This window comes from Chenopodium album, chromosome 25 (genome assembly GCF_948465745.1).
Source record: "Chenopodium album chromosome 25, dcCheAlbu1.1, whole genome shotgun sequence".
Classification (NCBI taxonomy): Eukaryota; Viridiplantae; Streptophyta; class Magnoliopsida; order Caryophyllales; family Amaranthaceae; genus Chenopodium; species Chenopodium album.
The window spans coordinates 9,232,183-9,259,476 of NC_137858.1; the positions used below are offsets into that span (position 1 = coordinate 9,232,183).

General features: G+C 33.4%; 2 protein-coding genes and 1 pseudogene across 2 annotated transcripts; all 3 read left to right on the forward strand.

Annotated features, from left to right (window-relative positions):
• Positions 1 to 2,853: 2,853 nt before the first annotated feature.
• LOC145613612 (serine decarboxylase-like) lies at positions 2,854 to 10,301 on the forward strand (annotated as a pseudogene).
• A 1,602-nt stretch (positions 10,302 to 11,903) lies between these two features.
• On the forward strand, positions 11,904 to 18,266 carry LOC145613613 (serine decarboxylase-like). Its single transcript, XM_081668709.1, has 6 exons — positions 11,904 to 11,909; positions 14,531 to 14,837; positions 15,561 to 15,792; positions 16,295 to 16,488; positions 16,673 to 16,809; positions 17,700 to 18,266. The coding sequence occupies exons 1-6, from the start codon at positions 11,904 to 11,906 to the stop codon at positions 18,264 to 18,266; spliced, it is 1,443 nt and encodes a 480-aa protein (XP_081524835.1).
• A 1,311-nt stretch (positions 18,267 to 19,577) lies between these two features.
• Positions 19,578 to 26,064, forward strand: LOC145613614 (putative disease resistance protein RGA1). Its single transcript, XM_081668710.1, has 3 exons — positions 19,578 to 20,256; positions 22,695 to 25,712; positions 25,844 to 26,064. The coding sequence occupies exons 1-3, from the start codon at positions 19,578 to 19,580 to the stop codon at positions 26,062 to 26,064; spliced, it is 3,918 nt and encodes a 1,305-aa protein (XP_081524836.1).
• The last annotated feature ends 1,230 nt before the right edge of the window (positions 26,065 to 27,294 follow it).

The following is a 27,294-nucleotide window of genomic DNA, read 5'->3' on the forward strand; positions in this document are numbered from 1 at the left end:
TTTGCCGGCAGCCCCCTCTCCTTGCCCCGTCGACGACAATGCCACACTCCCCCGCCGGTCGCCAAAACCTCCCCCAACGGCGAGATCCATCCCGACACTCGCCAGCTCCACTACCAAAAATCGCCCCTCAAACCACCAAAAACCCCAACGAAATTACCCAAATTAATCCAATTCGAACCCAAATCAAACACGAGTAGCAGGAATAGGGTGGTTCAAAGAGGTTTCGACGATTTTCAGGGAGTTTTCGACTGTTTTCGGCGGATTCAAGGTTGTGGCTGTGGTGGTTATGGTGGTTTCGAGAGGGAGATTTGGTTCAGGTGTTGATTTCGGGGGTGACTTTGGGTCGACGGGGTGGTTTTAGGTATTGGGGGTTCCGTGGCTGGCCGTTTTCGAGGGTTTAGGGTGGCTGCCGGCGGGTTTTGGTGGGGCTAGGGTAGGGAAGATCGAGGGTTTCACGGTGGGTGGGAGAAAGTTGGTAGGTGGTGGTGGGTTTTTTTTTGACCAATTACAAAATGACATGTGGCATCTTAATCCATCAAAACCAGTTACCAACAAGTTAGGGACCAGTAGAAGAAGATCCCCTATAAAGGTGGGATTATTGAATAATAATCTAAAGGTAGAATTATTAATAGCGAACCGAGCAAAGGTGGGATTATTAGAATCAAATTTTCCTTTAAGGTATCTCATTAATATTATTAAGTGTTGAGCCCATGAACAACCACATGTGAGCATTCTCTTGTCCAACACTAAAAACACTAAACACTAAAAGGGAGAGTGTAGTGGTAATGAAATCCCACATTGAAAGAATTCAAGAGTTACCACCACAATATAAGACTAAGGGGCTACTCCTCTCGTTGTCATATGGTTGTGAGGTGGAACCTCCTTGGTCTTGTAAAGTGGTGCACTTACACTCTCCCATGACGGGTCTGGCCTAGACTCATATTTATTAACATTAAGGTATCTTATACAGCCTAAAAAGCTCTTTAGTCAAACTAGATTTAGTCACAAATTATTATTTTTTTTATTCAGATCTCATCTCTTCATTTCGTAATTAATAACAGAGTATGGACTACATTGTATCGGGTCTGGCCCAGACCCGTATTTATTAGCATTAAGGTATCTTATTCAGGCTAAAAAGCTCTTTAGTCAAACTAGATTTAATCACAAATTATTTTTTTTTATTCATTTCGTAATTAATTACGGAGTATATGGACTACATTGTATCGTACCTTAATTAAATAAAATTTCATTTTTTGTGTGCACGTGTTTTACAAGGCATTAAAATTAAAGCCGGTAAATGTGGCATGGTATGACAATATGATATTAACCAGTTATGAAAAAATAATAGGGCTAGCTTCGTATCAAGAGTTTTTGACACAAAATGGGTCAAAAACACGATATGACAAATTAACTTAAATAAGGAAAAAAAAAGGACATTTAAACGACAACACAACACAAAGTCGTACGTAAACATAGAAAAAACGAATGAGTGTTCAATTAAACGAGACAACACGACATGACACATTTGTAATATGGGTCGATTACGTGGTGTCGTGGTGATGAGGAGGTGGTAACGTAGGGGTGGTTATGGAGGAGTGGTGGTGGTGAACAAGGTGGTGAGGTGGGAGACATTATAGATTTTTTTTAATGTGATGAGGAGGTGGTAGCGTAGGGGTGATGTACTTAATGTGAAAATTATTTATTTATTTATTTATTTTTACTATAATTTGATGTGAATTGAAGAATTTTCGTCCATAATATTGCATGTTTTACATTTGTTCAAAAAAATAAAATAAAAATTGTCATCATGTCAAAAATTGACATTTTGCACATTTAGCTCAAAATAAATTCATATATCTCATTTTAAGGATCTTTAATTTTTGTATGGTATGATTTTGTAACACGTACTATTAGACGCGTGATTGTATCATAAATTTTAAAATCATAAAAGTATAAAATCAAGAAAATCCCTCAACTGTAAATGTATTTAAATCGAAATTCATATATCTCATTTTAAGGATCTTTAATTTTTGTATGGTATGATTTTGTAACACGTACTATTAGACGCGTGATTTTATCATAAATTTTTAATTCATAATAGTATAAAATCAAGAAAATCCCTCAAGTTTAAATGTATTTAAATCGAAATTCATATATCTCATTTTAAGGATCTTTAATTTTTGTATAGTATGATTTTGTAACGAGCACGTATTATTAGACACGTGATTTTATCATAAATTTCTAAACCAGAAAAGTATAAAATCAAGATATCCCTCAAGTTTAAATGTATTTAAATCGATAATTATTAATAATTAAATATGCATGTGCTGATGTAATTTATTTTAGCTACTTTCTTGGCCATCCAACCGGCAACCGTAACACTTGAATGTTTTTGGGACTTTACTAATTGAAATGGACTATTTTTGCCTTTTTTTTGTCAACTCTTTAATTACGTATTTTTGTAAAAACTACGTTTCTTTTAAAATTGGGTCGTCTTCACTTACCCTTTAATTTCTTAGTATGGCTTACTTCGTAATTCGTACTTCGACTGGTCTACATATTATAGCTTTATCATCAATCTTCCACAAATTATTTACGTGACAAATAAATACGGAGAGTGTTAAATAGTGATAGAGGGAGCTATATATTGTATGTACTCCATATATTCTAGTTTGCTCCCAATTTTTATCATAAAATAACCAACCAATTAACTAAGTATGTTTTCAGGTGCTTTATGTTTTCGTTTTATGCGATTACATTTTCGCATTACTAATTAACTAGTATACAATTATACAATAATTACTGATTACTAAGCTGAATGTAGGTGTTACATTCATATAAAGAGAGCAAAAAATGGCGTTTACGGTGATTTGTGCTGATGAATCACAAGTATTGCACCAGGATCCTATTGTTTCTTACTCCCTAGCTGTTGCTAATGACAGTAATGACGACGTCGAGGCGAAAAGGGAGCAAAGTGACAATGGCCGGAAAAAGAACACCCCTTGCAGCCTTGACATCAAGGAACCCAAGGCTAACGATGAGCTGACCGGAGAAACGGAAGCTTATATGGCGATTGTTTTGGCAAGATACACGGAGAAATGGCATGAGAGGACCAAAACCAACCTAGGTGACGATCATATTTTGATTTCTCTAATTCTATTTCTAATTGCTGATTATTACTAGTAATCCTTTTTTTTTTTTTTTTTTTGAAATATTATTAGTAATCCTTATTATTAATTTATATGATTTCATAAACTTTTTAGCGCGTATTTTGTGCAGTTTGGCCACGAGTGGTCGATTGTAAAAAACGGGGTAACCCATGTACATTATTTAGTAATCTCTTATTATACTTATTAAATAACCTTAAATAACATAGTATTCCCTATAACATATATTACCAACTAATTAACGCATACAACCCTAACATAGTAGTCTTTATAGCACAAATCGAGTAACCTCGTGAGTGCATGGCCACATCGTGTGGACGTGTGACCAACCACATTAGTGCGAAGTAAAGTTTTTAGTTTTTTTTTTTTTTTTTTTTTTTTTTTTTTTTTTTTTTTTCATAATTAGTATCATTATATATAAAATATAATATATATGTATAGACATGTCTATGCATCAAATTTTTATCCCATGCATGATCACTGCACCCACGTACCATGCTAATATAGGCTAGCTAGGAGGGTTTGGATGCATATATATATATATGTATAAATGAATGTTTACAAGAAAATGGATTGGTAAGTATGGAAGTCAAAAGTTACCGTTGAGCCCATGAGAAAACCCACATGTGAGTGATGTATTGTCCCACATTAAAGAGTGTAGAAAGTGTTGAGAAGTGTATCCCACATTGAAGAAATAAGAAAGTTGTGTCCACTTTATAAGGCTAAGGCGCTATTCCCCTTATTGCTATATGATTTTGAGGTGTAACCTCCTTGATCGTATAAAGTGGTTTCAAGAAATTTTAATGACTATAATTCCTAAGCATGACCACACTTTATTTTTTGTTGAAAAAATTACTATCCAACCATTTTTTTGTTAGATTTTTTTTCGTATTGTATATTTTTGTGGCCATGTTCGACCAACTAATAATCAAGCGCCACAGATTCTTATATGTGGGCAATGCAGTTGGCTACACGGGCGTGACCAGACATTATAGGGGTTATTTCATTAGCATTACAAATGTTACTTTTTCAACGTAATAGGGGTTATTCGGCCGGTGTTAAAGGGCTTAAACAGCCAGTGTTAAATGTATTACTTTGTTGTTTTACAAATGGTCACATGGTGTGACTAGCCGCACACAAAACGGGCTAATCAAGCATGACCAACCTTTGTAATTTAATTGATCGAGCATCATACATTCCATATTTAATTTGTGTTTAAATATTGTCGTATATTATTATTATTATTTTTTTGATAAATATTATTATTATTATTATTATTATTATTATTATTATTATTATTATTATTATTATTACTCGTATTATAATTATTACTGTAATTTTTTTTTTACTGTTATTAAAACTATTACTCTATTATTATTAAGTGGACAAGCTTCTTCTTATAATGGTACATTCAACAAATTATTCTGTTGTTGAAACCCATTGTAGCCCACTTATTTGAGTATCCCACATTGGAGAAAGAGGAGAAATCGTTTCACTTTATAAGGTAGAGGAGTACCTCCTACTATTGCCAATTGGTTTTACTATGGAAGCTCCAAAGTCTTGTTTGTGGACCAAACTTTCCTCCTCCTTATTCAGGTTGCTCGGGGCCATTTCATATTCTCTCGAAATTTAACATCTATTTGATATAAATTATTTTTAAACTTATATGTAATTATTTAATTCAAATTTATTTTATATTAATGAGAAATTCACATAATTTTATTTTTACAATAAAATAAAATAATTCAAAATAAGATGAAACAAACGGATCTAATTAAACATGAAATTTATTGAGCTACAATTAACACGAACGATTAAATGCAGGATTTCAGCTGAATTCAGGCTTTAATTATGATGCTCTTGGTCCTTTGCAACGATTATCAATTAACAACGCCGGTGATCCATTTATTGAGGGCAACTATGGTGTGCACTCGAGGGACTTCGAAGTAGGTGTTTTAGATTGGTTTGCTCGTCTTTGGGAGATCAATAAGGGTGAATATTGGGGATATGTTACCAGTGGTGGAACAGAAGGAAACCTCCATGGCCTACTTGTAGGGTAAGTGAGCACGATATTAAATTTTCAGTCAATAAAAATAGTAAATAATACTTCGTATATACGGTGTATGATAAAAAACACTAAATTTATTAAAATCAATTTATTCTATTCTGTATAAAAGTTTGTTTTAGTAAAATCACTATTCGCTGTTTTTTACATTTAAAATTAAACTAGTGTGTGGCACGGGCGATGCCCCGGTTGCTAGTTTGTAGTTGTTGGTTTCGAGTTTAAGTCTTGCTATCACATTTTTTAGTTGTCAAACTCAATCATTACCTAATGAAAATAGTATAATAAAACACCCATTAACTTATCTAAGTTAATTATAATTTTGTTAGATAAGAAGACACAATTAATAAATGGTTAAGATGGTAAGACTTGTAACTTAAGACTTGTTGGTCTTGAGTTCAAATCATGTTATGAAGGTGACATGTCATGTTTATAGTGACATGTGGCACATATTGTTGACATGTCGAAGTTAAAAAAGATGACACGTGAAACATATTCTACGCTTTTTAACATATAAGTATAGATTGTCAAATCTCATTCGTTAATTTTACTGATGTGATAATTGTATATTTTTTTAATTTAGAAATAAAATGCAAATCTCTTTTTATCATTGTTTAAAATAAGCCCTTGCATGCTTAACCGTTTAGTTATTTTTTTAGGATTAACTTTATTCAAGTTAATGTTTATTAGAAATCATAATTTGTTACGTTTTAAAAAATCATAATCTTACGTGGTGCTCATTTTTTTTTAAAAAAAATCAAAATCCTACGCAATGCGAAGTTGTAGACATATTAATCATATTTTTTATTAATTTTTTTTTTCGTCCGTAGGAGAGAAATATTTCCTGATGGAATTTTGTATGCTTCGAAAGAGGCACACTACTCGGTCTTTAAAGTAGCACGTATGTACCGAATGAATTGTGTTAAGGTGGAAACACTATCTTCTGGGGTGATTGATTGCGGAGATTTGAAAGAACGTCTTCTTAAGAACAAAGATAAACCTGCCATCATGAATTTAACCATAGGTAATAATCTTGAGTACATGATGATGCTCGATCTTTCAGTGTTATAGATAATAAGAATATATTTTGTTCACAAAAAATATTGTACTTATAAAATTAGACTTATATCAATTAACCCATATAAACGCGATGGTATATGACCCATTTGCGGTCTCTTGTTGCAGGGACTACGGTAAAAGGTGCAATTGATGATATCGATCTTGTGGTACAAACACTTGAAGAGTGTGGTTTCCCACGCAATCGGTTCTATATCCATTGTGATGCAGCCTTGTTTGGTCTTATGCTGCCATTCGTAAATCGAGTTAGTAACGACCATCTTATAAAGCGTTTTTCTTGCATTTTAGAACTCTTAAGATCCTTGTATCTCATACCTAGCTTGTCAATTTCATCTCTTTTTATATCTAGCAGTCTAGCTAAACACATTTTGGACTACATGTTTAATACGAAGTATATAGTAAAGACATATTACTCTAATAACACTCACATGGCTAATTGTGACGAAGTGTTACGTTAATCCAAAGACGAATTCTTGTACCAAATTACAAATTTAATTTATCCACCAACCTATCTTACTAGTAGTCATCATCCTAAACAAGTAAGACTAGGGCTTTTGGTTCACCTTATTTTTACTTATTAGAACTGCTTTGATCTGATTTGAACTTATTTGATTTGATATGGTCCGATCCGATCTGATTGTTTGATTTGACCAAATGTTGAACTTAAGTGTACGATTATCTATAAGGAATTAATTTATCAAGTGGGGTTTTGTTAATTCGTAATAATGTGTATTTTATTAATTAATATATGTTTTTTATAATTTTTTTCATTACAAAATTAAAGATATTTAGCGATAAAAATTGCACATAAAACAATGACCTAGTCTGAACTTATTTTTTCTGATTTGATCTGATGTGTACTTAGTTTTTCTAATTTAATCTAATCTGAACTTATTTTTTCTGATTTGATCTGATGTGTACTTATTTTTTCTAATTTAATCTAATCTGAACTTATTTTTTCTGAAATAAGTAAAAATAAATTGAACTAAACAAGGTCGTATACTATTGCCAATGCAAAATGGTGTAATTCGCTTAACTTGCTCATGCATGCATAATTTGTGGTATGGTAATAAGTATTCACTCATCGACTTTCCTCAAGCATGGAAAGTATTCATTCATCGACTTTCCTCAAGCATGGAAAGTATTTATCTGTCGGTTTTCCTCAAGCATGGAAAACATTATCGGTGGATTTCTTCAAGCATAGAAAACCGCCAAAATCATCTGTCGATTTTCCTCAAGCATGGAAAATGTTATCCGGTAGATTTCTTCAAGCATAGAAAGCTACCAGATTCATCAGTCGGCTTTCCTCAGGCATGGAAAGCATTTCAGCGAAATATCATCCGGTAGATTCCTTCAAGCATAGGAAGATACCAAGCATCATTTGTCACCGATACACTGGTGTCAGATACGCATCCTACCCCTTTACACTTTCATCTGTAGAACTAATGTTTTTCTGCAGGTATCGGCGTATACAGAGTGATTTAGGATCGCAGAACGTCTTAAATCATTCTCCGTCCCTATCGAATACTTTGACTATCGTTTTCGAAACTTACGTTTCTACAAACTCAGTCAAAGTGGGGGCTTCTGTAGACACCTAAAAATGTCTCCCCAAAACCAAACCCGATGATGAACAACCTTTCACCGCCACTATTGGTCGGGTTTAGTATTTAATCCCAAGAGTGCTTAAAAATCATATTTAATTAAATTCGTATTTCTGAATAGCCCGTGGATCAGTCTTGATGTTTGGTAAAAGCATAGTTTTAATTTAGGCCCAAACCTTTTATTTATCTCTTTTTAATTATTTCTTATTTTAGCCCGATTTTAATAAATCAGAAAAATGGCCCGAAATTATCAATCGGCACCTAAAATGCTGAATGAAATTAGGGTTTAAAATGAATTTAGACGGAAAAAGGACAAACTGTCCCGTGTCACGACAAGGAATCCCGCGCCACAGGGAACATTTCCGTCTGACGGCAAACTGTCCCGTGTCACGGGAGACCTAATGTGACACGGTACAGTTTGTGTCCCTTCCGCGTTTTCTTCCCCCGTTTGTTTAAAAGTCTCCCGTGTCACTCAAAAGTGTACCGTGTCACGGGATTCTCTCCCGTCTGACGGTGGAATTTACCGTGTCACGGTACACTTTGCCATGTCACGGGATACTGTTTTAGGGTTTCTGTCATTTTAGGGTTCCGTGTGCTCCTTCAGCACATTTTTTCTATAAATAACCCCTCATTTCTGATGTACGGGGCATCAAATAATTCTCTCATTTTCTCTTCTATGCTCTAGCCTAAACACTAGTCTACCCTTCTCTCTTTCAAAATACCTTCTTTAAGCACTCCAAGGAGTCCGTACTTTACCCGGGGTTCTGTCCTTAAGCCACGGCGTGAAAGGTAGAATTGTTTGAGGGTTTGGCCCCAAATCAATTCTCATTTAATTTAATTTAATTCCATTTTAATTATTGTTTAATTATTTTCCTTGAAGTTACTAACGCGTTTATTGTTTTTATAGTAGCAAGCAAACAAAATCAAAGTAAGGAATCATGTTCCTTTTATTTCTATTATTTTTCTAACGATTTTATATTGTTGGAATTATTGTTAGATTGCTTCCAATATTAATGTTTATTCTATATTTTTGATCACCATATTGCATGTTTAAAGGGAATATGTAATTGAATATAACGACTAATAAGATAATTTGGACAACCGGTTTAGGTTCCTTTTAATCTTACTATTAAATTGAAGTGATCACCAATATTATAGAATTATGTGTGCATTAATATTAAACCAATTTAGCATAATAATAGTTTGGAGCAAATTGAATATTTTGTTTGTATTACTTTGAGATCACAGGAATACTTTTCACAATAAGAATCGAGTAGAGGCCAATACGGGCGAATGTGACTCCATGACTCACTTTGTACCATCATCCCCGATCCTCCTTTCGTGGTTCCGAATCATATGGAGTTAGTAATCTCATGGATTATGAATGGGGTGTAACCTTCACGGGTCAATCGTTGTTGCCTATCGTTGTCCCTTAATCGTGGTTGCCTTAAATGATCCGTGAACGGTTTACAAGTTCCTTAAAAACTTGTTGGCGGCTCCCTACTTTATTTGTCCCTAATCGTTATGTCAATTCCCACTTCCTATGAGTGCCAAGCATATTCACACCATGCTTTAAGTAGGCGCACTTCAAACGACGCCTACAGTAATGCGCCTAATTAAACAATGAAACTTACGGAGTATTATATTTAAATTAGATACCATCATGTTTTAGGAAATTAAAGATAATAGATTTTTGAGACAATAATGCATCATCGTATGTAGCACTTCCTTCCTTTTTTTTTTTTTTTTTTTTTTTTTTTCACACTTATGTATTTACATTTTCTTGTCCGAATGTACCATATCATTGTTAATAGGCGCCTCATATAACATTCAAGAAGCCAATTGATAGTGTATGTGTTTCGGGCCACAAATTCGTGGGAAGTCCGATCCGATGCCTTGTGGTGTTCAAATGGTTAGGATGGAACACATTAAGGCTCTATCAAGGAATAATGTCGAGTATTTAGCTACAACGGATACTACAATCTTGGGAAGTAGGAACGGCCTAGCCCCCGTCTACTTATGGTATGCATTGAACCGCAAAGGATACAATGGACTCAAGAAAGAGGTTCAAAATTGCCTAATCATAGCCCGTTACCTTAAAGAACGGCTTAAAGAGGCCGGTGTTAGTGTCATGCTCAATGAGCTAATTTAAGCAACACCGTGGTATTCGAACGTCCACAAGATGAGGAGTTTATACGATACTGGCAGCTCTCTTGTCAAGGGAACATAGCTCATGTAATTGTCATGCCTAATATGACAATGAAGACGTTGGATACTTTCTTCGACGAGCTAGTTGAAAGGCGTTCGATTTGGTTCAAAGACGGGAAGAATCAACCTCCTTGTGTTGCTTCTGATATTGGCAAAGAGAATTGTGTTTGCCCTTTGCATATGTGAACGTACATTTGCTTGCTAATATGGTGGTTTCTATTAAGATGTACAAGTAATTTATTTTTATTTTTATTTATATGCTATAAGTACGTGTATCATGTTATTATTTAATTAAATAGTGTGTTTGAATTATTTATTTATATGCTTAAGTATGTGTGTATCATGTTATTTAATTATATGACATGAAGATATACATGTATATCATATAAATAGTGTGTGTGGATTTTTTTTATTCATTCAATGAATAATGTTTTTTGTTTACAAATTTTAGAGCAATTTTCTAGATGTAATCCTCAAAATTTAAAACCAATTAATAGCTAAATATGGTGGCAACTTTTAATTACTTGAATAGCAAAAACAAAGTAGTGGATCTCCAACATCAATCCTATGATGACACCAAGATTTGATGTAATTGCTTGAGAATTCACCTTGTAATTTAAAGTTGTAAACTAATTGCTTGAGAATTCACCTTGTAACTTAAAGTCGTAAACTCTCAAATGCGATTTATGCAAAGTTGTATGTGCGCGAAGGTGGCAGCCTGAGGCAAGATGGCAATTGCGGAAACCATAGCAATCGAGGCAATTTATAAGCAGTGATACATTTGGTGGCTGCTCTATCGGGCTAGCTTTAGAGGAGCCACGACTTGCTTTGAGTTTCAAGGACCAGCTATGAATAGTGCTCAACAAAAAAATTGGGTAACATCAAAGCATTTTTGGATGATGACAATTGACAAGGGAAGAGTCAAGAGAGAAATTGAAGTCAATTATAAATTTTGGGTCTTATTGGCACTTATAGGCGGCCCTAATCATGCAGGCCCTAAAAGGTTAAAAGACTTTGGGTGCAAAGGGGCAATATATAGTTATATACTTATATACCCACATGTGTTGGGGTGTCATTGCTTGTTTGCAAATTTTAAACATCGGTTATAATTCTTATAAAATATACAAGTATATACGAAGTATGAATTTTGTTTAAAATCATATGTTTTATTTTAACCATCAGTATAAAATCGAGTTATATATATTATCTAAATAGTTTTAAAGTAAAAATGTTGCGTTTTAAAAAAATTGGAGGGACTACTATATGGTTAAAGCTAGACTTGGACTGTCTACTAAAAAAAAACTTGTTAGTGAAATAATATTCAATCAACAAAACAAATTTACAAAAATAAATTGGTAAGTAAAAATATAAAAATAATTTGTAATATTCAATCAACAATAAAACAAATTTACAAAAATAAATTGGTAAGTAAAAATATAAAAATAATTTGTAATAAGCAAAATTTCTTATATATAACACAACGTCACAACCTTAGTACCTAACTCATGAATTTGTGATGCGACAATCAACAAAAGATACGTTTTATTCAACTTAATTTGACATCTTGAATTTCATTTTCTCGATCTCTTGTCATCTAATTTTAACTTGTTGGAACGTATCACCTATGTGAACTGGATTTAATGAAACTTATACATACAAACTTTTGAACTTATCTCTTTCAACTCTAATCTTATTATAATCACATTCTGTGGCCAAAAAGGGAAACAACACCAAGGAAGAGAACTTAAATGATTATCTTATTATAGAAAGATATTTGATTATGTGATAATGACTGTAATTGAATATACAATTAATTTAAAAAATTTATATCAATATTTAACACCTAATACCCATCTGGCCATCTCTCATTTATTTTCTCTTCTTAAAAATGTGTATTGCCCTAGCTCCTACTCCACATGTAGCCAACAATCCTAATGGTATTAATTATAACATAATGAATAAAATAACTTGTGCTCATCAAAGTCACATCTCCCACCTTTTATTCCAAGGAAGAGGTTGGTAGTTGAGGGGTGGAAGGGGGAATAATTAAATCAAATCAAGTTACGTTGTACTTTTGAAATGAAAAAAAGGTCCAACATATATGAAATATTATATCAAATCAATTTACGTCTATTGGGTTCGTTTGACATCATTGTGGTTTTCTGTTTCTTATATTTCAAAACCATATGATATATATATATGTCATACATACGGAGTATAATGAATTAAAAAATAAACTTATAAAAATCATGATAATATTAAAAATTTACAAAAAAAAAAAACAGAAAATTAAAAACTAAAAACGATGTCAAACAAATTGTTCTCATCGCAACATCTACTTGATACAAAACCTAGTAATCTTACAGTCAAACATCACTCGTATTTTGTGTACAGTATGTAGAATTTCTAAGAATTTAGTGTATCTCCGTGTACTCGTACTTGATTTCACATCACCATCAATCAACCACTTCCAAATTTCTAACGAACTCTTCCAAGCACTTTATTGATGTATTTATTTGAGGTAGATACTTTAAATCTCCATTTGTAAAATTATAAATATTGGCCCATACGAAATATAGTTTTGTACATATGGGTGAAGACGTGAAGTTACTGTGAATACCATCATAATATGAGAGCTACTCTTACGGTGAGAATCATATAATGATATAATACTCCCTCCATCCCATAATACAATGCTTCTTTTGAGCATTTATTCCTTACGTAATAAAGAGAAAGAGGTATTGTATTAAGGGACAGAGGGAGTATAATGTATATGGTACATAGCTATGAGGTAAATAATAAAAATGAACAAATTAATTAAAAATAATTTTTTTGAATATATATTAGAATTGAGATATTTATAGAATTGAGATCATGTAAGAACCTAGGTGAATAATAACAACTAGGAACCAGTCTCAGCTATTGATCGCGCTCTATCTGATGGCTCACGTTTTACCCGCCCTCATTAATGGCATTTTGTAACTTCGCAGTTTAAACTTTTTCCAGTTTTTTTAACTTTTAAGATAATTTCATTTACTTTTTAGAAATGAAACTGAAAACTACTTTGTAAAGTTAAAATATTACGAAATGACATTAATGATATTATGGAAAACATGTCAGTCGTCTAATTAACATGATCTAAGGGTTATATAATTAAGAAAATTAATAGCGAACAATTTTATGTTAGTTGGCATGCATGTATGAACATGTACATTGTATGGATTATTAATGATTAATAGTAGTAGTGTAAATTGATAATATATTTCATGAGATAGCTCAATTGATTAAATTTTCTCCGTTCTAATTAAATTAAGATATCTTGAGATCAAATCTCATTATTTTTACTTGTGGCTGTCTAAAGTCTAATAAACACCAAATTCACTAATTAATAAATACAGACAAAGGTAGAATTGATTTCATCACACCACCAAATCTTTTTTATTCGTCGAAACCATATCTAGGTAGCTTATTGTTGTTAGCATATACAAATGAAATTGAAAAAAGAATGATTGTTATATTAGAATTTGATTATAAAAAAAAAAATTTGGTTAAAACTCAAAATAAATAAATAAATAAATTGAAAAAAAAATCACATAATCACATGCACCTCATCAACTGATCATTGAAGGCTTATCCAACTTTGTGGTTCCTTCACCAATGTCATTAAGGGGGTGTTTGGTTCAAGCATATTAGGTATAACGTATGAGTTTGGAATGAGCAAAACCCATACCTTGTGTTTGTTTCTTGAAATTTCATTTTTCAAACCCATACCTCAAACCCCAAGGTATGGGTTTTTGAAACCCAAGGGGGGAGGTGGGTATGGCTTATACCCATACCTTTAGGTTTAAAATTAAAAGGAAAACTATCATTCCTAGATAAAAACCAAACACATGAAATCAAGTATCAAGTTCCAATCCCATACCACCCTGGTTTCATTCCTCATTCCAAACTCATACCATTGTTTGAACCAAACGCCCCCTAATAGTTAGCGTTTATACGTACCTTTCCATATTGGTCAAGTAGTTGTAATTATGTTTTCAAAAAAAAAAAAAAAGTTGTTGTAATTATAATAGAAACTTAATTAGAAAGCTAAAAAGATATAACCTATAAATAACATATATTCTTATAAGTTGTATTATAACCTATATTATAGAAAGATTTTGCTCACGTTTTTTTTTTTAAAATCTAAATAACCGTCTAGCTAGCTAGGTATGTTTTCAGGTGTTATATTTATCTTTTATGCGAATAAATTTTCGCATTACTAACTAATAATAACTCATTACTATGTTAATTTTATTTATTTATTTTTAATAGTAACTCATTAGTCGTTACTAAGATGTATATGTAGGTGTTACGTTGAGTAATAGAGAGCAAAAATGGCGCCGACTGTGGTTTGTGCTGAATCACAAGCATAGCACCAAGATTTTTGCCCAACAAGTTTGGTTTTTGAGTTAGTTCCCACTGTTTCTTACTCTCTGGGCATTAATGACAATAATGTTATTTTTGACGGGAATGACAATGTTGTTGAGGCGAAAAAGGAGCAATGTGATGGCATTGGAAGAAAAGAGATTGCTCAAGGCCAGAATATGCACTCTCCTTGTTGCCTTGACATCAAGGAACCCGAGGCTAACGATGAGCTGACCGGAAAAACGGAGACGTATATGAAGGTTGTTTTGGCAAGATACACGCAGAGATGGCTTGAGAGGACCAAACACCATTTAGGTGATGATTTATCTTCCTTTTCAATTATTTCATCTTTGGACATGTTATTCTCATGATTTATGATATATGATATATCATACTTGTATATCATATATTCATATATGATATGTTTATGAAGTTTTGACCTATGATGGTTGCACCATGCATATTAGTATAGGCTTAAGGGGTTTGAAATTTCGCATTGTTCACAGTTTATAAATTTTCACACATTAACTTTCATTTATTTACTCAACGATTACCTAAAAGATTTAGGTCAAATAATAGGGATATACATTTAAGAGGCCAAAGAGGGTGTCCAAAATTATCAAAGATATATAATACAAAGAACGTATCATATCTGATCTATAATAATGATATCAAAGCTAGTACGCAGTACAACACAACACATATGTATCTCTAGTACTGTAATAAGTGATAATTTATACTACGTATATGGAGTATATATATGTGTGAATTTATTTATTTATTTATTATTAATTTTTGAATATCCTAGTGATAATTTCCTAGCAATGTCCGTTACCTAACTAAATTCATAATTGAACTTGTGCTTGATCAACTTTATTACAAAGCGGATTACCTTTTACGTAGTTTACAGTTAGTTAATTTTGATTTATTATTCCCTTAGATTATTTGAGTATAAGTCTCAATTTTTATTATTTTCAATTAAATCATTAGATGTAGAACTCATGTAGTTGTAAGTTTGTAACTAACATTTAAATGCAGGATATCAAATAAATATGGACTATAATTACGACGATCTTGATCGATTGCAACGATTTTCATTTAACAACTGTGGTGATCCATTTATTGAGGGCAACTATGGTGTGCACTCGAGGGACTTCGAAGTAGGTGTTTTAGATTGGTTTGCTCGTCTTTGGGAGATCAATAAGGGTGAATATTGGGGATATGTTACGAGTGGTGGAACAGAAGGAAACCTTCATGGCCTACTTGTAGGGTAAGTAATATGCAACATAAATTATTAGTCAGTGAAAATCAATAATTTAATACCACGTATAAAGATATACTTTCTCTGTTTTTTTTTCAGTTGACACCTTTTTATTATTACACTTGCCAACACATGTTTTTAACGCTTAATAACTTCAACTAAGCATTATAAAATTATAAAAAGTAGATATTAATAAAATATACATATATACGATTCAAACAAGATCCCACATGAATATGTTTTATCGTATCTATAAACCACAAAAACGAGTCAAAGCGTGTTGTGTGAATAGTGTAAAAGTCAAATGGTGCCAACTAAAAAAACCGGAGGAAGTAATAATTAGTGAATTGATGAAAATCGGAGGAAGTAATAAATATTGATTTTTGAGAATTTTGACTATACGGAATAATCATTTTTGGTTTATATAGCTGATCTCACTTATGGGATTAAGGCTTTGATTAATTGATATTTAGTATCTGATCTGATTTTATCGATCATGAAATATTTTCAGGAGAGAAATGTTTCCTGATGGAATTTTGTATGCCTCTAAAGAGTCACACTACTCGGTCTTTAAAGCTGCGCGTATGTATAGAATGAATTGTGTTAAGGTTGAGACATTAGTTTCCGGCGAAATTGATTGTGTCGATTTAAAGGCAAGTCTTCTCAAGAACAAAGATAAACCTGCCATCATGAATATAACCATAGGTAATTTATACATTCACTTCATTAGTTCATTAATTACCTATATTTATGTTCATGATGTTCATTTGTATTTATTTCACTCACAATGTACGTAATTCTCTCTTAAAAATTAAATAGTACTCATAGTATGTATTGTATATAGCCTAATTGATTCGTATGACCCATTTGTGGCCTCTACTTGTTACAGGTACTACAGTAAAAGGTGCTATTGATGATCTCGATCTAGTGATACAAACTCTTGAGGAGTGTGGCTTCCCTCGTAATCGGTTCTATATCCATTGCGACGGAGCCTTGGTTGGTCTCATGCTGCCATTTCTAAATCGAGTTAGTAAACTATCTTTATAAGTCATTTTTATTACTACCTCTGTTATTTTTTATGTGCAACTTTAGGGTATTATTTGTGAGATATAAAATATTCCAAAGTTGCACATAAAAATTAACGGAGGTAATATTGCATTTTTGGAACATTCATGATATGATCCTAATTGTGCATCATATCTATTGTCTTGCATGCCTATTTCATCTTTCTTATGTTTACATGTTTTTAGTAATGACACTCTTACAACACTCACATGGTTCTATTGTGACGAAATGTGTCAAAAGGCGAATTCTAGTATGAGACGGTAACAAAATTAATGTCACCCAACAAAGTGTAGCTATTATCAAAATGGTGTGATTTGCTGGACGTACTAGCTATTGATCATAGATTCATAATTGAGGGGTTTTGGTAGGGGTTGCGCCTAATTAATGCCATATTGAATTAGGACCATCATATGATAGACAACTGGTATATATTATACAAAGTACAGAGTATCAATTATTATTTGATGATCGGGACGTTTTTTGAATCTATGTCGTTAATAAAAGTAGATAAGCTATAATTAATAAATAAAAAAAATTCAATTTCTTAAATGAACATATATAATATCAAATCAGTAAAATTAAATTTTTAATTGTAAAATTAATTTAATAGTAACCATAGTTTAATTTTAGTAAAAATATATTATGCATTTATTTAAGCTAAGTTTTGTAAAAATAATTTCAGTCAAAAATCAAGTGAAGAGAACAAAGACATAACATTACACTTTACATATTTTCTAACTCTTGAACGATTATACCTTTGTCTCTAAATTACACTTTACATATTTTCTAACTTTACATAACATTACACTTTACATATTTTCTAAATTCATCTTGTGTTTTATTAATTATAGGCGCCTCAAATCACATTCAAGAAGCCAATTGATAGTATAAGTGTTTCCGGCCACAAATTCGTCGGATGCCCGATGCCTTGTGGTGTTCAAATGGTAAGGAGGGAACACATTGACTATTTATCAAGGAATGTAGAGTATGTAGCATCACGGGATGTTACAATCATGGGAAGTAGGAATGGTCACGCGCCCATCTTCTTATGGTATGCATTGAGCCGCAAAGGATACAATGGATTAAAGAAAGATGTACAAAAATGCCTACACAATGCACGTTACCTTAAAGACCGGCTTAAAGTGGCCGGACTTAGTGTCATGCTCAATAGGCTAAGCAACACCGTGGTGTTCGAAAGACCTCAAGATGAAGAGTTAATTCGATATTGGCAACTCTCGTGTCAAGGGAATATAGCTCATGTGGTCGTGATGCCTAATGTTACAATAAAGAAGTTGGATACGTTCATAGGTGAGCTAGTTGAGAAGCGTTCGATTTGGTTAAAAGACGGCGAAAATCAACCTCCTTGTGTTGCTTTTGATATTGGCGAAGAGAATTGTGTTTGCCCTTTGCATGTGTGAGAATCTGCTTGCTAATTTGATTGTTTTGTATTAAGATATACTCCATTATTTATTTATTTTTATTTTCATTTATCATGCAATTTGTTTAATAAAAAAAATTGTACAATATGTAGAATATTGAGGTCAAAATCATGAAGATATATATGATTCGTGATGAATGTAAAGACTATTTGTCCAATAGTTTACATTTACAGATAATAGAACAATTTTTATGTGATCCACAAAAATTTAGAAACATGTTACATGCATGTACATTGACATAGATTTATGTTATTAATCACTGTACAACTAGCTTAGAATAGTACGTGACAATATATATACACAACTTAATTGAATGGAAAATAGCAAAAACATAATATAGTGGGGTTCCAATAATGTCAATCCTATCTGTCAATCATCAAGGTTTGGTGTAGACGTATATATAGTTGGTTGTAAGGTCGAATTATCCTAATTGTAGCTATTAGAGGTGAGGATGTCTTAAACTTAACTTTCCCCTTATTTCAAATTAAAGTGTGTAAACATATAAAAACTACTTCCTCCGTTTTCTTTTAGATGCAATACACCCTTTAGCGCAATAATTAAGAAAGGTAGGGTTTACATGATATACAGTAATAAACTTTAAAATAGGATGAGTGGTTGTTAGGAGTGTAATTTAGTGGGTCATGTGTTTTAAATAAGGGATATAGAATAGTTTTCCCTAAAGTAACTTTCCTTTTATGGTGTGTTGCAAGTAGCCAAGTATTGTGAAATTTCCTTTTTAGGAAAGTGTTGCAAGTAAAAGAAAACGGAGAAAGTATATGATATTTATAATTTGATTAATTCAAACTTTCAAAGTGAATAACTAGACTTTTCATTTTAGTGCAAAGGAAGTAATTAATATTAATCCACTTGCCTACTTGCTGCTCATCATTAGTAGATGATATAACCCCTTCACAAAACAAAAAATAAAAAATAAAAAAAAAAAATAAAAAAAAAAGTAGATGATATAATCATTATTAATCGGTAAAAAATTCACGATACTTTTTCCTTAATTCAAGTTGACTTTTTGCTTGATCTGTTTACACAAATGAGTTCAAGTTGACATAATTAATTAAACAATTAATCAAGTAGTAAGTAGTGAGTGGTGATACATGTTTACAAAAGTGGCAAAAACATGGGTCTCCAATATCTTTCATTCCTCTCTACTTGCAAGTCAATCACAAATTTAAGCTCACAAATCAATCATACTTAACCAAAATCTTATGATCAAATCACAAATTTACATCTTACTTATCCTGCTTCTCTCATCCGCATCATCTTAATACAATCACGATGGCGGTTGCAGAAGCCATAGCAATCGAGGCTGCAAAAGCCATGATACAATTAGTGGCTACTCGCCCATTAGAGGAGCTTCGCCTCGCTTGGGGTTTCAAGGATCACCTACGAAAACTCAACTCAAAACTAAATTACATTTTAGCATTTTTAAACGACATGGGAAGCGCCAAGAAAGAAATGGAAGTCCAACTTGTGAATTGTTGGTTACAAAACATCAAAGATGTCGTCTATTTTGCGCAAGATATCATGGATGAATACGCCTATGAAATTCTTCGTAGGAAACTCGAGATAAATAGTAGTAATGCATCGAGGAAACGTTTACGTCTCCAAAATGTGATGTTTAAGCGATCGAATCGAATCAAGTTCCGTTTTCGGATGACTCGTAAGGTCACGGAGATCCTTGCAAAGTTCGATGAGCTAGAAAATGATGCTAAAAATTATGGGCTTAAGGCCGTGAAGTTGGCAACGGATGCACGTACATCTACTTATAATGATGATAATATGAATGAATATTATTGTATGTTGAAGCAAGCTCGTGAGAATGCGGGTTTAGAAGATGCATCTGAGTTTGTTGGAAGGAAGATTGATGAGGAGAAGTTACTGCAAATGATTTGTTCTTCACTTGGAAATAACAGTAATTCTGGCTTGTGTGTTAAGGCCATAGTTGGAATAGGGGGTAAGCTCTCTCTATTTAACACCCTCTCATATATGTACTCTAATGGTAATTGTTTATATGTATTCCCTCCGTCTCTAAAAGTTCTTCCTATTTGACGTTTTGTTGTGAAGTAAAAAAGTCCAACTTAAAGTAGGAAAAAGTTTTAAGGCCTTAGACCCATTTCACATTTCATTCCGAGTATACGGGTCCGGATATCAATGGACCATACTCAGACCCTACGCATTGATATCTCTAACTACACCCATTTCATATTTAATTGCAACGATTAGATATTATTTTTAATATGAAATGGAGGATCTCACCAAAAAATGATTTTAATCCAACTTGAAAATGATTTGAGAACACACTGTTTTTGGGCTGACAGCGAATTTTGGGTACAATTTTTTTAAATCTAACTTGGGCCCTGTTAGACCCGGGCTTGCACATGATCAGGTGATTCAAGTCCAGTAATTGTGTAATATTTTATTTTATTTTATTTTATTTATTTATTTATTTATTTATTTATTTTTTAATCACAATCTTCAATTCACATCTGAATATCAAATCTTCAATACACATCCATTTTGTTTAATGACAGACGATTTACAAATTATATATGATTATTTATAACTTGGATTTAGAGGGGAAAATAAAATAGTACAATAATGTTTAGTTATTTTCCCTTTAACAACTAGTTGATTGAACATTTGATCTAATTTTATTTATTTATTTAATTTTTTTTCTTAAATGACTATCTATGATGATGCAGATAGAGGTGTCAAACCCGAACCGACCCGAAAAAAATTATCCGTTTCGAACTGTAACCGATCCGATTTGATCCGAGAAATTCAAGACCCAAACCCGATCTGTAACCGAACCGAACTTAACCCGAATCCGAACTTGACCCGATCTGAACTTAACCCGGCACCGATTTAACCCGACTTGAACTCAACTCGAATCCGATTTGACCCGACCTGAACTCAAACCGAACCGATTTGACCCGACTCGAGCTCAACCCGATCCGAAATTGACCCGAAAAAATAACCGATCAGATCCGATCTGTTTTGACCCGAACTGATATTAACCCGACCCGATTTTAACTCGATTTGATTTTACCCGATCCGAATTTAACCCGACCATAATTGTTTATTGACCTTTTTATTCAAGTTCTTATACTATATATTTACTAATTATTAATAAATTAACTTTCTTATTACAAAGAAATAGTCTGGAGTCTTAAGTTTACTACAAACCCATCACGTGAGACAATTTGACCAAAAAGTAGGTGGGGTCCATATAAAGAGCTCTCTCTTCCTATCTCTCTCCTTTTTTCTCTCTCTACCATGTGTTTTAAGAATATTTTAATCGTTGTTATGTATTTACAAATACATAACATTCCTTCATTACTACTTCCTCTACAACTCTGCATTATCCTAGAATTATAGGCATTATACATCGTACGGTTATATACACATTACATACATATGCAATAATTTATGCTCAAATAAAAAGAATGTACATAGTAACAATTAACTATCACTATGTATAATGTCAAGTTTTTAATATAAAAATTGAATTAGTAATAAAGTAATTCTAACAACTCTAACAAATATCTTATACAAATTGAATTAGTAATAAACTAAACTAATAGTACAGAACTCATAACCTCGCAAAATGTACAATTAATGAAGAGTTGTAACCTTGTAATAACCTTAAAAAATTGATATTCTATTTTGTATATATCACCATATGTAACTATTATTACTCATCAATACATCACTAGCTCGGTCTCACTTATATAGGTATGATAAGTTATCGATAATTATTCAATCTCAATCTTCCTCTAAGATAAAAATTATACATAACTTGATCAAATGAGAAAACTAAAACTTCGTGCTTCATAATTAATAATCATATTGAACCAATAATAAGGTAAAAACTCAATAATATCTCCAGATTAAAAATAACCTTATTTGGATATGAATTTGGTCAGCTCGACCAAAATCCAGCCAAACATAAAAAGGAATTGAATCGAAACTGACCATTTGATGAATCAACGGATCAACCTTATCTTAATCAAACCGATCTTGACCGAACCGAAATCATCCGAACCGAAATCAACTCGACCCAAATTCATCCGACCCGAAGTTATCCGGTTAAACCCGTTTTAAACCCGATCCAAATTTATCCGAACCGAAAGTGAACCGATCTGGAGTTGACCTGACCCATATCCGACCCGGACTCAATAGACCATGACCCGAATTTGACCCGACCCGAATTTTACCCGATCCGACCCGATCCAAGTTAAAAGGATAATTTTGATCCGAACATATCCGACCCGAGCAGACCCGACCCGAACAGACCCGACCCAAACTCCATCCGGTTATCCGAATTGACACCTCTAGATGCAGATTCTTACAATATATAGACATTGATATATATTTTACCCTCTTAAACAGGTCTTGGCAAGACAACATTAGCAAGGCGATTATATAACCATGAGCAAATTGTTAGGCATTTTGCTAAGCGAATTTGGATATCTATGGCGGAAGATTTTGATGCTAAAAGAGTTTTGAAGGAGATGGTTGAATGTCCTACAAAAAAAACATACTTAACTAGCACTCATGCAATCATAAATCAACTTCAAGAAGAGATGAAGTCGAGTAAATTCTTGCTCGTCTTAGATGATGTATGGAACAAAAATGATGATATGTGGAGTTCTCTACACATTTTGTTGCAGAAAATCGGGAATTCTGCTCAAAGTGTGATTTTAATTACTACTCGTAGCAACGAAGTTGCAATGGAAGCCGAAGCTCACACACACTTGTTGGAAGGATTATCAGATGAGGAAAGTTGGGCTCTTTTCGAGCAACAGTTTAAAGCTAGTGATACATTGCTTAATGTTTCGTGTTTTAAAGATGTTGGGAGAACGATTGTAAAGAAGTGTAAGGGTGTTCCGTTAGCAATAAAAATGATTGGAAGATCACTGGAGTCGAAGAGGTATTTGTATGAGTGGGAAAAAATAGAAAAAAGTGAGCTATGGCATGTAGAATATGCTAAAAACCATATCCTACCATCACTAATGTTGAGCTTTCACCATTTACCTTCTTTGTCATTGAAGCAGTGTTTTGCTTATTGTGCAATTTTCCGTAAAGACCGCCCTATGGAAAGAGTTGATTTGATTGCTCTTTGGATGGCGCAAGGCTTCCTTCACAAACATGAAACAAGCTTAACAATGGAGGAGATTGGTGAGGAGTTTCTAGAAATACTGTCAAAGAATTTGTTCTTAGAAGGAAAAGTAAGTGAGAAAACAGGACAAATCTTTTTTTATGAGATGCATGATTTGGTGCATGATCTAGCAGTGTATGTGTCGCGTAAGGACTTATTGGTATGGAAGGAAGAAGTAAATCCATATAATGACATTGAGTGTAGACATTTAGTAGGCAAGTTTGGTTTACATCAAACATTGCAAGAAATATTTCCTGCAGAATTTTCTACGAAGAAGCTACGAACAATTAATCTTTGGGCAGGTTATCCAAGGAATTTGTATACAGTAAAATACTTGCGTACTCTAATAGCTGATGGGATTGGCCTTCGGTTGGTGTCGGCTTCCATTGGGAACTTGAAACTTCTCAGGTATCTAGATTTGTCAAACAATCCGTTCAAAACATTACCAGAGTCAATCACTAAGCTCTACCAATTACAAACTTTGAAGCTTAAAGGCTGCGAAGAGCTGACAGAGCTACCAAATGAATTGCATAAGTTGACAAACTTAAGACACATTATGACAACAGATCATAGTGTGTTTGCATCTAAAGGGTTACAACAATTAACATGCCTGCAGACCTTACCTGACCTTGCTTTGCGTGATGGAGAAGGATGGACCATTGATGAATTAGGCTCTTTACATGAAGCTAGAGATGGGATCTCTATCTCAGGTCTTGAACATGTGAAGAGTGAAGCTGAAGCAAGGAAAGCTGAGCTCGGAAAAAAGGTCAAGCTTTTGCGATTGCACCTAGTTTGGTCTGGTAATAGAGTAGATAGCAGCAGTAATACTGATGAGGAAATTCTGACTGGCCTTGAACCTCACCCAGGTATAATAGCACTGGCCATAGTTGGCTTCAATGCCGAAAACTTTCCTTCATGGATGATGAAGATGGCTGTTAAATTCGGGGCACCAAGAAGTAAGATTCTACCTCTTAGCAATCTCAAAGCAATAAAACTCGTGCACTGCAGAAGATGTCGAGTTCTTCCCACACTCGGTCAGTTGCCATTTCTTAAGTATCTATACCTAGATAAATTGGCCGTGGAACGCATAGACGTTCACTTCTATGTTAGTGATCAGGATCTTCACAAGCAAATAGAAAAACTATTTCCAGCTTTGCGAGAGCTTCAGATCTGGAACTTTAATAGCCTGACAGAATGGATGCAGCCATCCCCAACTCTAGGGGCAATCACCTTTCCTTGCCTGGAAATTTTAGAAGTTATGAATTGCCCTCTACTAGGAACAATACCAACCCTGAAAAATGGATCACTGAAACGTCTAAGAATTCAAGATTTTACTGGTACTAATTCCTTGGACATGGTCAAATATAGCAGTAGTCTGACATCATTAGAAGTGTGCGAGATTTCAAAAATAAAGAGCTTGCCTCAGGAGGTTTCAAACTGTACAATTCTACAGAAATTGCATATATGGGGATGTCAAGAACTCGAGTATTTGCCCACTGCACTGCCAGCATCTCTGAAGACCTTGGACATAAGAGATTGTCCTGCCCTAGCTTCGCTTCCTGATGATCTTTTTTGGGACCTATTGTCTTTGGGTAAGCTGAGTATTTTCAGATGTAGTGGATTAAAAAAGCTTTCAGCTAGTTTACAGGAATGTGCATCTTTGAAGGAGTTGAACATACAGCATTGTCCAGCAATAGAAGGTCCGCTACCAGATATAAGCAAGTTGATTGGTCTCGACAAGCTCTGGGTTAAAGAAGCAGGAATATTAACGACTTCCACAATGCAGGTACTGCAACATCTGAAATCTTTAATGGAGTTCAGCATTGGTGGATTTAAAGACGAAAAAGAGGTCAACACTTACTTCGCAAACATGGCCCCCTGCCTCACTAGCCAATCCATCAGCCTTAGACGACTGATTTTGGATGGTTATCCAGATGTCAAATCGGTACCTGAACAAATCCAACTCTTTAGCTTCCTTAAAGTCTTGGCTATTTGGAATTTTGATGAATTGGAACACCTTCCAGACTGGATAGGCAATCTGTCATCACTCGAGGAGTTGTCGGTTTGCCAATGCAAGAATATGAAATTTCTACCTTCACAACAGGTCATGCTGCATCTTACTGAGTTTTGGCATCTGGATATTGATGACTGCCCACTGTTAACAGAAAGATATGCCAAAGACAGTGGCCCCGAATGGCATAACATCTCACATATTTCTTATATTGTCATTGATAACAACATTGTCCAAAGTAAAAAATGAAATTGATTCGTTCAGATGTAATAGGCTACCAATGATAAATTAGATTTTTTTTTTGTTAGAACCATAACTTCTGTTATTAGACTTGTTATGATTAAAAATATCAAGCATATGATTTTTCAGATTTGTTATATAGCCACAGGAACATTTACTTGGATATTATAATGTCAAATTCTCTGAGAAAGTTTCAATGGCACAATTTTGGCCTCAAGGTTGTGATTAATTCATTCAAAACATTACCAAAAATCATGCCAGCAAAAGTAAAAATGTTAATCAAGGAAACAAAAGTTTCTATGGAAACTTACGAAATGCTTCTAATAGCGCATATCAGCAATCAGCAATAACATGTCATTGTTATTAAATATAAACTAGCATCTATGATCAGATTATATACCTTGATTCCTTGATATGTAGTCGCCATTTGCCAATGACATGTGCATTGTCGTTTAGGGTGAAATCAGATTTTTTCTGTGCAGAAATGCAAATGTTAAATTAGAACAGAATCCAACAAATTATTTCTCAAAGTGATCAGAACACATGCCTTTGTAATTTAGTAGACTAATAACAACCCTTGTCTATATCACCTTCTAGCCTCGACAAACGATTTAGAGTAACACGGAATTTCAATGCGTAAATTTAATTCAATAATTACATTAGGAATTCCTCTTGCGAGGAGGGTTTCCTAAAAGAGTATCTATGAGTCATGTAAATCCATGAAGAAAGGCGGTGTATATCTTATATAACTATCTTTGAAATGCCAATTGATTTTGCCACTTCAAAATTGACCTTGGGACTCCATCTATGACAGCATACAATGTTGCCACATTTAATTACAGACCTAGATGCTGAAACTTACTTAGCAAATAAATATTAACTGAGCATCAAACCCATAAACAATTTATACAAACTGACCAATTTATCCCCTTAGTGCCTGCAACAAAGCTACCCATAACTACATTTGCAATTAGTCATATTATTCAAATTCTTTACCTAAACTAACCTAAATCGAGCTGCAATCAATACCCAAATCGATTTTCCAATCATGATTAAGAATGCATTAACAATGTTTAACAAACCACATAGAATCATATTAAAAAAAAAAAAACACAAAAAAAAACACACACACAAAAAAAAACAACCATCTTTCTGACAATAATCAAGGCTGATGAAGGCAATTTAGTACTAATTTATCAAAACAATCACCAAAATGCAATCAATTCAACTAATATTAAAAGAAGAGTAACTATCCCAATAAACCAAAATGCACAAATCAATAAGAGATTCAAACCAAAAAAAACCTAATTATACATATACACTAATCTTAAACCGAATGTAAACAATTTGCAACAATAACATAACAAAATTAACAAACCTCATCAGCAATTTCATCTTCGCAGCTCTGCTCTTTGATTTTGTGACAAAAAAAAAAAAAAAAAAAAAAAAAAAAAAAAAAAAAAAAAAAAACAGAGGCGATTTTGTGATTTATAAGAGTATTTTTATTTATTTTTCTCACAAGATAAATGGCAAATTCATAATTTTACTGTTCTAATGAACAACTAGGTTAAAATCCGGTT

What these genes read in the sequence shown, in the direction of transcription:
- LOC145613613 (XM_081668709.1), top strand. An exon ending in GAGGACCAAACACCATTTAG is followed by an intron (nt 14,838 to 15,560) that starts GTGATGATTTAT and finishes ATTTAAATGCAG; the next exon opens with GATATCAAATAAATATGGAC. An exon ending in CTTCATGGCCTACTTGTAGG is followed by an intron (nt 15,793 to 16,294) that starts GTAAGTAATATG and finishes AAATATTTTCAG; the next exon opens with GAGAGAAATGTTTCCTGATG.
- LOC145613614 (XM_081668710.1), top strand. Translation starts at nt 19,578, where the DNA reads ATGGCGGTTGCAGAAGCCATAGCAATCGAGGCTGCAAAAGCCATGATA. An exon ending in GGCCATAGTTGGAATAGGGG is followed by an intron (nt 20,257 to 22,694) that starts GTAAGCTCTCTC and finishes CCTCTTAAACAG; the next exon opens with GTCTTGGCAAGACAACATTA. An exon ending in TGATAACAACATTGTCCAAA is followed by an intron (nt 25,713 to 25,843) that starts GTAAAAAATGAA and finishes ATGATTTTTCAG; the next exon opens with ATTTGTTATATAGCCACAGG.